Source organism: Eptatretus burgeri, chromosome 8 (assembly GCF_056783735.1).
Source record: "Eptatretus burgeri isolate ZD-2024b chromosome 8, Ebu_testis_v1, whole genome shotgun sequence".
Classification (NCBI taxonomy): Eukaryota; Metazoa; Chordata; class Myxini; order Myxiniformes; family Myxinidae; genus Eptatretus; species Eptatretus burgeri.
Window position 1 is genome coordinate 57,429,829 of NC_140968.1, and position 11,838 is coordinate 57,441,666.

The 11,838-nt window shown below is 47.2% G+C and overlaps 2 protein-coding genes across 3 annotated transcripts in view; one reads left to right on the forward strand and one right to left on the reverse strand.

Moving 5' to 3' along the window:
• MCM4 (minichromosome maintenance complex component 4) overlaps positions 1–2,913 on the forward strand; it is an 80,795-nt gene extending 77,882 nt beyond the window's left edge. For both annotated transcript variants that reach the window (XM_085892195.1, XM_085892194.1), the window contains exon 19: positions 2,327–2,913. In XM_085892195.1, coding sequence (XP_085748321.1) covers positions 2,327–2,419 — 93 coding nt within the window. In that variant the 3' untranslated portion in view covers positions 2,420–2,913. The remainder of the gene's footprint in view (positions 1–2,326) is intronic.
• The window catches only part of LOC147021813 (zinc finger protein 385D-like), a 406,813-nt gene that overhangs the window by 14,601 nt on the left and 380,374 nt on the right, over positions 1–11,838 (reverse strand). The gene's annotated exons all lie outside the window — the stretch shown is intronic.

The following is an 11,838-nucleotide window of genomic DNA, read 5'->3' on the forward strand; positions in this document are numbered from 1 at the left end:
CGTTTTACAATTACCCCAGTGCCGGCACCGCCCATGCACAGGCACAGCTGTGAAGTTGCTGCCACAACTGTGAAGGCTTCTCCACATGACAGACCTCCACACTTAACCTGGTGCTGGGGTCTTTGGCTGCACTCTCTGGGTGTGAGTGCATCCTGGACTCCAAATGGGAGCCATAATTAAGCGGAGTGCCAGGGCTAGCCATAGGCTGTCACATGGCGATTAGTGCACACTTGCACTTCGAGTTAGATGTCTGAATGTCCAGGGTCATTGTGTCTGCCAGTGGTGTATTGCGCTCCCTGTTCCCGCTACTCAAAAAGTGGCAACGGGCATCTGTGGTGATTGTGGTTGAGGCGATGGTTGAGGTGGCGTGGTGGTGAGTTGTGGCATGGTAGTTTGTTGTGGTTGAGGTGTTAACTGCGAATGTATAGCAAGCTTATGTACTGTTACAATGGTGAGGAGTAACAACGAAGGCGTCTTGATGTCGTGTGAACGTTTTAGTTGGTGTTGGTGGGTAGATTACGGTGAAGGTTGAAGTGAAGTTCCCGTTGCATTGTGGTGCGCGATTCAAACTGGGAGTTGGTACGCATATACAAAGTAGCTGCTGTTGTCTTTCAGGGCGTGACTGTTTGCATGGTAGAGATTTGTTTGTTGAGGAATTGAGATGGGAAAACAATGGGGGAAAAAATACTTAATCCCACACAACACAAATTGACCCATAAACGCATTAGACATAAGGAAAGGACTATGAAACAAATGATCACGAAATAACTGTCTCAGGAACCGCTATATGTTGTGTGCCATTGCCTCCGTGGTCACAGTATCATTGTCATGGTCTGTTCTTGTTACCTCTGCCACCAAAGGTGGACGGAGGTTTGTCTGTCTGTCTGTGTGAACTGCATATGTCAAAAAGTTGTGGACAGATTCGGCCAAAATTTGGTGGACAGGTCGGTCGGTATGTGACAAGGAATAATTGATCCAGATCTGGATATGAGAATATTTTTTAAGTGATTCTTCACCATTGAGAGATGGGACCTTAAAATTATATAGAGCATGGTATTTCAGAAAGTTGTGGACAAGTTATGCCAAAACTGGATGGATGCATTGGGTAAGTGACGAGAACAAGCCGATTCGATTTTGGTTGAGGTCCGGATCCATATCCGGCCTATCTGTGGGATCCAAGACGTAAACTGTTCAGCCTAGCAGAGGTATGCGCTCTCCTGAGTGCCGTTCTTGTTTGTTATGTGTTGATGAAGTTGTTTGGCGAGTCTGCCCCGGTGATTTTTACTTTTGGTACTTCTAATAACTAGAATTGAGAAGTCTTTTGGACCTTCATACTTCTTGTCCTCACCAGACTTCATTGGAGACCTGGCCGGTGGCCTATACATCCCACATCCCTAACAATTCCAACATTTTAGGCGTGAGCAATTCTCATCCCTTGTTTATATATTCTACTGCAAGCACAAATGGTGTCAAACTACATCACGTGACAATTCTAGGGTATTGTGGAATCTTTCTTCACACTTGCAAAAACCTCGTGTCACCTCTGATTTCAATCGCCGGGAAAACAGAGGGAAGAGATATTTCAAGCAATTTTCATTTTAATGCAATTTGTACATTGAGTTTTTTTTTGGTTTGATCTTTATCAGTGGTCACGTGACATTTATTTTGTTAGTCTCGATGGCCTACACCTTTGATAGTTTTCGTACGTCATCGATAGAGTTCTTACAGCATCCAATTCTTATGATGATGGGGGATGATGTTGGATCACCGTTTGGTAAGATGACGTAACTTTGTTGTTCTGTTGATGTTCCAAACATGATGATGTTCTTTGAAATTTATTTTCTTTTGTGTTGCATATTTGTGAGATACCACCGGTATTTTACCAAACTCGGTGGTATAATGGTTCGAGCGTCTGCTCTGAGTCTGAGAGGTCGCTGGTTCAAACCTGGACGAGTCATGCCAAAGACTTTAAAAATGGTGCGTGCTGCTTCCTTGCTTGCCACTCAGCATTTGAAAGGATGAGAGCATGGACAAACAACCATAGGTTGGCATCTATGTGGAGGAGGAAATGTCTCGGGAAATGCCCCACTCAGTGCTGTGACAAATACGGTGCCATTGTGATGTCGTTGGTACCCAAAGTGCCCTGGGAGGTGATGGCACTTACCCCAAGCTCAGTGGCTGTTAGTCTCATCGAACAGTTCTGCTGTGGTTGCTGGGGATTTCCTCTTGAATTGCTGGTATAATTTGTGATTAACCAATGTACCTGTCCTGCCATTCACAAATTATCTTGCTTCTCCCACTCCACCGCTCTTTTCTGTGTCTAAAGGGAGTGACAAAGGAACAGTTCACCGAAGCACTCAAAGCATTGGCAGAAGATGATTTCATAACCATCACTGGTCGCACGATTCGCCTTCTATAACCGGAGCAAACCCAACTTGGGGTTCAAACTGTTGTTTGATGTGTTGTTTTGAATAAAATAGTGTAATTTAAATGGTGAGGTGCAAAAACTCCCAGAAGATAATTTGTGCATTCGAGCACGATGTGTTGAATTTTGAAAATAAAAATTCACGTAGCAATGTTACGTCAAATATATACACCACCATCATCATCATCATCATCATCATCATCATCGTCATGTTTCCACCAATACATGATCTACTTTATGATTCTGACTTTCCAGGGTTTTAGAGCACCCTTCCTTTAAATAACACAGCATATTGTGGAATATTTTGTGACTCATTAAATGTATATTTCATTTTTTTTTTAAAATAAAAAAATATTTCCCTACCTTACGTTCATTCCCAATCAATTGCTTGTTGTGGCACTTCTGGGCATTGTCGATGGGTGCAAACAATGCTCAGCATGTTTTGTATCGAGTTCTTCAATAAAATTTGATTCCAGGTTTTTACCTCCTTCACTGCTCACTTTGTTTTGATTTCCATAGGAATGCCTTTTTGTGATGTCTTTGGATGTGATGACATTTGTAACTAGAACGACACTTGGTAGAGCGCATACTTCCACCAGGCTGAACAGTTTGCATTTTGTATCCCACTAATAGGACGGACCTGAACCAAAATTTAATCTGCTTATTCTTGTCACCTAACCTACTCATCCACCAAGTTTTGTCATAAGTCGTCCACAACTTTTTGAAATATCGTGCTATACTGTATATAGGTTTTGTCCCTATCTCTCAATAGTGAGGAATCGCTTCAAAAATTCTCATATCAGGATCAAGATCTGGATCTTCACCAAAATCAAATCGATTCGTTCTTGTCACACACCCAACCTGTCCAAGTTTCATCTGAATCCGTCCATTACTTTTCGAGATATTGTGCTAGAAATCGGTTTTGGCCTTATCACTCAAATGGTGAAGAATCGCTTAAAAACTTCTCGGATACAGATTCGGATCTTCACCAAAATTGAATCAATTCTTCCTTATCACACAACCAACCTCTCCACCAAACTTTGTTCGAATCCGTCCAGAACTTTTTGAGGTATCCTGTTCACAGACAGACAGACAAGAAAGATGGTGTGCCTCATTAGGGACCCCTTCGAAACCCGTAATCCGTATCTCCCTAGTTGATAACGGGTTGTAGATTAATTAAAACATTGTCGTGAATGTTTTGCTTGTGTCGTGTTTCCCCGATGTGTCCCCAATAAATCTGGCTGATTCGTATGAATTTGGCGCTTTGAATTGGTTCGTGCCGCGCCGAGGAACGATCGATCCGCTCGATTTGGATAGAAAAAGGAAGATGGTTGCTGACTGGTAGACTCTGCTCGGTCTCTGACAAAACCAGTCTGTAACCGGGGTCTATTCCCCCAGCTGGCAAGGTACAGGTGTATTTTGGTACCGTGATTTGAGACGCGTAACCCGAGAAGTGTGCCGAACCAGCTGGCGTTATAACCCCAGAGATGGCGGTGGTTGGGTGCGAAAACCCAAACTGGGTACGGACGGCGATTGACGCACCCGTCCGAGAACCTTCCACCCCGGATCCGCAACATTTGGTGTCAGGAGTGGGATATTTGGACCTGTGGTGCATTTCGCACCCCGAACATTGGTTACGAGAGGCACGAGGGGAGAAAAAAAACCACGCTCGCAAATTTGATTTGATTTTGAGCGGATCGGGTGTAAAACTTGGAAATTATAAAGAAAATGGAGTCGCAAAATGGCGGCGCGGCTCCATCTCGGCGTGACACGAAGTGGGAGTGGGCTATTAGTCGCGCAACGAACGGCACAACACGAGGCGGGGGCTCCCAACCACCGGTTCAAACCACGTGGTCACGGCATGCGCTATGGCAGGCGAGGCAGGACGACTATGCGAAGATTGGCAAGCTTCAGACACAATTGGGGGATGCCTTAGAACAGGTGAGGCGTTATGAGAATTATATAAAGGAGGTACAGATTAAATTGGACGAGGCACAACGGCACGCAGACGAGGTTCAGAAAAATTATATGTACAGGGGGTTACAACAATTGTAACAATTGGCCGATGAACAGAAACGAATTCGGCAGCTGAAAGAGGACTTAGCCAACAGAGTCGACGAACTATGTGGAGAAAAGAATAAAGTAGTGTTGTTTACCCATAATTTGGAATATGAGAACAAAATGAACAAAAGAATAGAGGAAGAGGAAACTAGTAACTCCCAGGATAGGGAGAACTTGGATAAAGAATGGAAAATAAAGCTGGAAGAGGAAAAACGGGAACACGATTTGGAATTGGAACTACTGAAGGAAAAGGTAAGAACAGGAAATCAGATAAGAGAAAGCCGAGAACAGAAGATAAAAATAGAAAAGGAATATCAGGAACAACTAAAGGAATACAGTAAGAAAATGGACGAATTGAGGAAGGAAGCATGCGAAAGAGGTGCGGAGATTATCAATAAATTAGGGGAAAGAGCTTCTGAATTACAGAAACACCAAAATAAAGAGAAGGAATTACAAAACGAACTGAGGATGTTAAGGGAGGAAAGAAAGAGAACGGAGAATGAAACGTTAAGGAACCACACTGTGCAGATCGAACAGCTAGAAGCCAAAGCAAGACGAAATAATGAGATGCAAGAAAGAGTAGTGAAAGAACAACAAATGAAGCAGGAAAGGGAGATCAACCAATTGAAGGAAACAACAAGATTGGAGAAGGAAGAACTAGAGAGACAGTGGCAGAGGAAACAGAAAGAACAAGGAATGAAGCAGGAAAGGGAAAGCAACCAATTGAGAGAAACGAAGAGATTGGAGAATGAGGAACAAGAGAGACAGTGGGAGAGGGAAGAAAAAGAGTATGAATTTGAAATTGACCAACTAAAGGAGAGAGCAAGGTTGGAGTGCACGGAGATGGTGAAAGAACAACGAATGAAGCAGGAAAGGGAAATCAATAAATTGAAGGAAACGACGAGATTGGAGAATGAGGACCAAGAGAGACAGTGGGAGAGGAAACAAAAAGAACATGAATTTGAAATTGACCAACTAAAGGAGAGAGCAAGGTCGGAGTACACGGAGATGGAAAAACTCCGGAAAGATAACGAACAACTAAGGCTCAGAGAGGAAGAACGACTCAGATGGAAAGGAAAATGGAGCCAGGAAGTAGAACAGCAAAATAATGAGGGACGTGTGACATCACAGGGAGTAATGTTAGTGGTGCGGGACTTGATTGCCATCACTTGCTGGATGACACCACAATTCGAGCAAACCCTGGTGAAGGAGACATTGAGGGAGCATGCGGGGTTGTTGACGAATGAAATACATTTTGAGCAGGTCCAGCATGTGGAGCTGACAGCCCCGGAGGAGTATGGCGAACCAATGATGAGCAACCTGCTGGAGAGAAGCGACCGGACAGAGGTGACTGGAACGAAGCAGGTACGTGGGTACATGCATACATGGTGCGGACGATGAGCTTAAGGTAGAAATTGAATTTTATGTTCCTGAAGAGACCCTGTCCGATGGGGTGCACGTATGCGTGACCCCTGAATGTGTGTGTGGAGTGCCTGTGAATGAATGCTGTGAGCCCACACTCCAGACTACAGCATCGGTATGTGCTGCCGAGGCCAAAGTGTGTGTGGGTACTCACGTGGCTGTCGAGAATGTAGCCCTGGAGTGCGAGGCAGTTGGGCAGTACGCAGGCAAGGTTGAAGGTGTGGAATGTGAACACCTAACCTTGGAATGTGTGCAGCCTGCTGTGTGTGAGGGTCCTGAGCGTGGGATGAGTGGTGACGTAGGAGATAGGTTAGAGGTGCTGCATCCAGGAGCAGGCTTTAGAAATTGGATTTTAATTTCTCTATCAGCCTCACAAGAACTTTGAGGTAGAGCGCAGATGAGTAGCAAGTGGCACTGGCGTGTCACTTGGTCTTCAAACCTTTCTGAGCACACGAGGAGTTTGGCGAGCTGAGTGGGGTTTATCTGGCTTGAGGGAACCCTGGAGAAGAGGGGGAGGCCATTCCACCGATTGAAGTTTACCTGATTTCCGTGAAGCCTGGAGAAGAGGGGGAAGCAGTTCCACCGATTGGGGTTTACCTGATTTCCACGAACCCTGGAGAAAAGGAAGGGGTGGACCACAACCCCAATTGAGACGTGACCTCTTTGAGCCGTGGCGGAAAGACGGCGGGGTCATGTAATGGGTACTGAGGGATTCGTTCCCTCACTCCCCTTCCAATGAGCCAAAGAAGCAGGCCATATTAGGATGTAAGAAATTGATTGAAAATTGTACCGGAAGTGATTGCAAATTGAGAGATGACAGAAGGCATAAGAGTGGCACGAGTGGATTTGGGTGATTACTGAAAAAAAAGTGGTGGAGACATTACAGGCAGAGCGTTAAACACACCTGAAACAAGTGGATGAAAAGAGGTGGCTTGTTTGAGGAAAGACTGAAATGCCTGGTTGGAGCCATGCAGAGGTTCCATGGGCTGGTGAAGAGATTTTGAAGTTTTGTTAAAATTGTTGGAAATAAACAATTAGGGCAGTATGGAGGAGGCCAGCGGATGACGGACGTAGAGACACATTAATTGTGGTTTGATGAAAAAGTATACCAGTTAAATTTGATGACCAAGTGGAATCCAAGGGACTGGTGTGTTTTTGTTTTCACATAAAAGTGAAAGGTGTTGGATGGTGTTGTGGACTGGGTGTGTGGCACTGAGGAATGAGTGACGAAAGTGTTTGGGTGAATGGCGTGGTTGTGCAGATGAGGAGAGTGAGTGCGAACAACATACCCTGTTGGTAGGAGTCTCTTAACCAAGTTAGTGTAGGTTCGGGGGACTTAGACGATTTGACATGGATTCTGGCTGCTGTTCCATTGTGCAGGCGGACTGCGAGGGGTAGGTGCAGGCCAAGGTATGGGAATACTGGCTGGTAGTGTGACATGGTATTGGAAGTTGGTGAGTTGGGAAATAGGGCACCAGGGCTTTGGGGGTTCCTGGCAGGTGAAGGCTGTCAGAGCTGCCAGGAGAGCATGGTAGGTTTTAGTGCCAGGAGAGCACAGTGTAGGTGCTATGAGAGCACAGTATGGGTGCTATGAGAGCACAGTGTGGGTGCTAGGAAGGCGCAGTATGGGGGCTAGAGAGAGCCACCCCTTAGTTAGGAGCGCTAGAAGCACGCTCAGGTGAACCCCAAGGTCGCTGGGTGTCCTCCACCCCCGATTGGAAGCAGGCAAAGAGGCCTAGTAGTAGTCACCCCCCCCCCCCCCAAGCCAGCGAGTTATGCCGAGCACGACCAAATGGAAAAAGACAAATAACGGCCTTGCCCAGTTTTAATAGAATGGAACAGTGTGCCAGGTCTGGAAAAATGGGTCATTAGGATCATTCTAGCAATAGCAGGGTTTTTGTTGCATTGTCTAGAGCTGAAAGTACATGGTTAGGTTCGATGAACTCTCCGCACGATTCATGTGTGACACCTGGTACGAGTAGTGTTGATGGGAAAATTTGTTAGCAAGGACCAGGCTAGGTCACCCTCTCCAAGAGCCAGAGATGCCACCAGTATGTCATGAGCACACACCCACAAAGATAACATTTGAGTAAGAAACACACCATCCTGTCTGTAAAAGAAAAAGAGAGAAAGGAAGAAAAAAGAGAGAAAGAAAAAAAAAATCCTATGCAAATATTGTTGTTAAAAGTAAAATTGAATGCCCTCCCGTTCATATCCATAATTCGAATGTTAATAGTGTGCATAGCATGTGAATTTGTTTGTTAGATTGGTGACCCGACACACTTGGATAGGGACATGCCAATCTTACTGTGACACTTTGGTTTTTGGAGTTAAGTGCTTCCCATGTTGTGGGTTAGAGCAAATGGGAGATCTGTGCTGTACGTTAGACAGGGCCATTACCGTGGGCTGCCCCAGATGGAGGCTCGGGAGAGCCTCGGGAGAAAGGTGGGGGTAGTGTTACGGAAATGGCCCTTAGTGTGTAACTAAATATAGGATTAGCCCAGATACCCCATTAAATGCATGTTTAGCCAGGTTGTTCGGTAATTTGACGTTACCTGTGTGTCGGGAGGTGTCACAGGCTGTTATTTGTTTGTGCAGTTGTGGTGCACCGAGAGACTCTTCTTCTTCCTTCCCCTCTCCGGACAAGGCCCCGCCCAGTCGGCTGGGAGGAAGTGGCCTGGAGGGGTGGGTGGGACTGAGGGAGGAGCGAGTGGCTTTGAGGCGAGCCAGCGCCAGAAAAGAGGAAGTGAAACTGGAGAAGTACAAAACTGCAGTCGGCTTTGAGGCAAGCCAGGGTCAGAAAAGAGGAAGTGAAACTGGAGAACTTCAAAACTGCAGTCGGCTTTGAGGCGAGCCAGCGCCAGAAAGAGGAAGTGAAACTGGAGAAGTAAAAAAACTGCAGTCGGCTTTGAGGTGAGCCAGCACCAGAAAAGAAGAAGTGAAACTGGAGAAGTACAAATCTGCAGTCGGTTTTGAGGCGTGCAGAAAGAGGAAAGCGAGTGGTGATTCTGCCGGGAGAGAAACTGGACCTGGGCACACCGCGTCTGCCTTCTGTGGCCTGGAGAAGCGAGCTAGGGCCGAAGGAAAGGCAGGGAAAGGACTGCATGAGGTCTGTCTGCCCTCGGCTGGATGAGAGACGACTGGTGGGAGTCGTGATCTGCTGCGTAGGGGATGGCTGTGCCTGTCTGCGATCTGCTTCGTCAAGGAGGCCTGGTGAACAGGCCAGGCCTGGACTTGTATGCTGGACCTTGTGAGAAACCAGCTGAGACCCACATCGATCTGACTGTCTTGTGCCGTCGACATTGCACGGGGCCAGAACGCACTGAGGAGGGTGTGCGCAAGCGGTGCCTTGAGAAGAAAGAGTATGGCGCTGCCATCTTGCCACACGGCGTGCTCGAGCTTGGGGCTCGAATCCGTGGACATCAGCTTGTCACGAGCCACATTCGTGCTTTTGACACTTTCCTCTCGTCCATGAAACATCACCAAGTACTCTGTCTTGTCTGCATGCTGTCCGTGTCTTGTCTGCATGTCGTTTAACGCTTATCTCGTTACGGATTACGGGTTTTGAAGGGGTCCCTATCTCCCTAGTTAAGAACGGGTTGTCGATTAATTAAAACATTGTCGTGAATGTTTTGCTTATGTTGTGTTTCCCCGATGTGTCCCCAATAAATCTGGCTGATTCGTATGAAGTTGCTGCTTTGAATTGGTTCGTGCCGAGCCGAGGAACGATCGATCCGCTTGATTTGGATATAAAAAGGAAGATGGTTGCAGACTGGTAGACTCCGCTCGGTCTCTGACAAAACTAGTCTGTAACCGGGGTCTATTCCCCCAGCTGGCAAGGTACAGGTGTATTTTGGTACCGTGATTCGAGACGTGTAACCCGAAAACTGTGCCGAACCAGCCGTCCTTATCACCCCGGAGACGGCGGTGGCTGGGTGCGAAAACCCAAACTGGGTACGGACGGCGATTGACGCACCCGTCCGCGAACCTTCCACCCCGGATCCGCCACAATATATATATATATATATATATATATATATATATATATATATATATATATATATATATATATATATATATATATATATATATTTTGTAACAAATTTGGGAATTCAATTGCACACAACATACAGGTTCCTTTAGTCAGCTATGTCGATAAGTGCTTGTTCCCTAGATAGCTCACCTTTCATTGTTTAAATGTTCAGAAATCGATGAGATGCGCTGCGGATCGATTTAATAGTTAGGGAACCAACAATGGAGACATCCCTCCCCCTCTTCTGCGAAGAGGAAGAACCACCCTGCCGTCCCGTGACTCATGATGTCAACAACTCCCTCCCACCCGTGACTGAGCGGGGGATGGAGCACGAGGGCATGAGTCATGAGTCACGCCGGGAGTGGGGGGGGGGAAGGGCGGGAGAAGGATAAGAGGAGATCTTTTCTTTTGTTCGTGGGCAGATTGGAGAAGGGAGTTGAGGGGAGTCGTTCAGCAGACCGTCGGGTCCTGCTTGGCTTGGGTTAGGGTTGAGGCCTTCGGAAGCTTTTTGCTTCGGCTGGCTCAGTGAGCTTCGGCTGAGACCTGGCTCGGGAGGAGGCTTTTTGGAGGATTTTTGTTTTGGTGGTTCAGTGAGCTTCGGCTTCTGCTTGGCTCGAGAGAGCTTTTTGCTTCAAGCTGCCCTGTTTGGAAGAAAGTTGAGCCGGTTGCTCGGCTTGAGCTGCGAGTGGTGGCTTCTTCTTCTTGGTTCGTGGAGCTCTTTGTTCTCCATTTTGGTTCCCGGCTTGGTGCGACTCGTTGGCCTCTTCTTGGAGGTGGTTCCTCGGGGAAGCGACGCGTCGACGGGAAGGATCGGCGCCTCGTCTCACTAGCACGTGTTGAGAAGCGCGGGAGGATTCGCTGGAGCTCGGGAAGGATCGCGGCTCACGGCGATTGGATCCAGCTCGCTCTCGCTGGAGCCCGGGTCCAAACAACTTGAAGACCACACGAGGTGGAGAGTTTCGAGATAGGCTCTGGGTTTCAGCTCACCTGTCCTGCGAGCTGGAGCTCGTTATTAAAGGCCTCTGCCACCATTTCTTGGGTGTGTGTGTGTGTGCGTATGTGTGTCCGTGGGCCCGTCTAATAAGTAGGAACTGCTGTTAAGTGCAACTGACTGTACATAATAAGTAGACGGTTGCAGTTCTTTTGTCGTGCTTTTGTTGCTTGTATAATTGCATATGTGTTTTGCCTTGTTTAATTGCATACGTGCTTTATTATAATGAATGTCCTTGTGTGAATGTAAACCTGTTGGTTGCGTCCATTGCCTCATTGAACTGCCTCATCTTGCACTCGGAATATCGTTGGTTTTTAAATAGCCGGTAAAGTGATCGGGTCCAAGGGGACTGCGCGATAATACCCCGCTCGGTTATCCCAAAAGGAAGCGAGCTGCTTAAGCGGCTCGTTTCCAAGCGGTCCCGCTGAGGTACAATCTCTCGGTTACCCACCCGCGCAAATAATTCGGTAAATCGAAGATTTGGTGATCGGACGCTGGAGCGCATGGTTAGAGTGCGGACAAGGTTGTGGTGGGATAAAAAAAACCCACCCGTGACTGGTTTCTGGCGTTGCTCCAGAAAGTCACGACTGTATTGTCCGTTCGGTGGGCGAAGCGACCGCTATTGGTTAGACGCGGTCGTTCGCACGCCGACGGGCAGGAATTCTACAACAATATATATCTTCTTCTTTTGGCTTGCTCCTGTAAGGGGTCGCCACAGCGGATCAACCGTCGCCATTTCGCTCTATCCTCCACATCTTCCATTGACACTCCCACCACCCGCATGTCCGCCCTCACCATATCCATGAACTTCTTCTTTGGCCTTCCTCTTCTCCTCCTGCCTGGCGGCTCCATCTTCAACATCCTTCTCCCGATATACTCCGCTTCCCTCCTGTGCACATGTCCAAA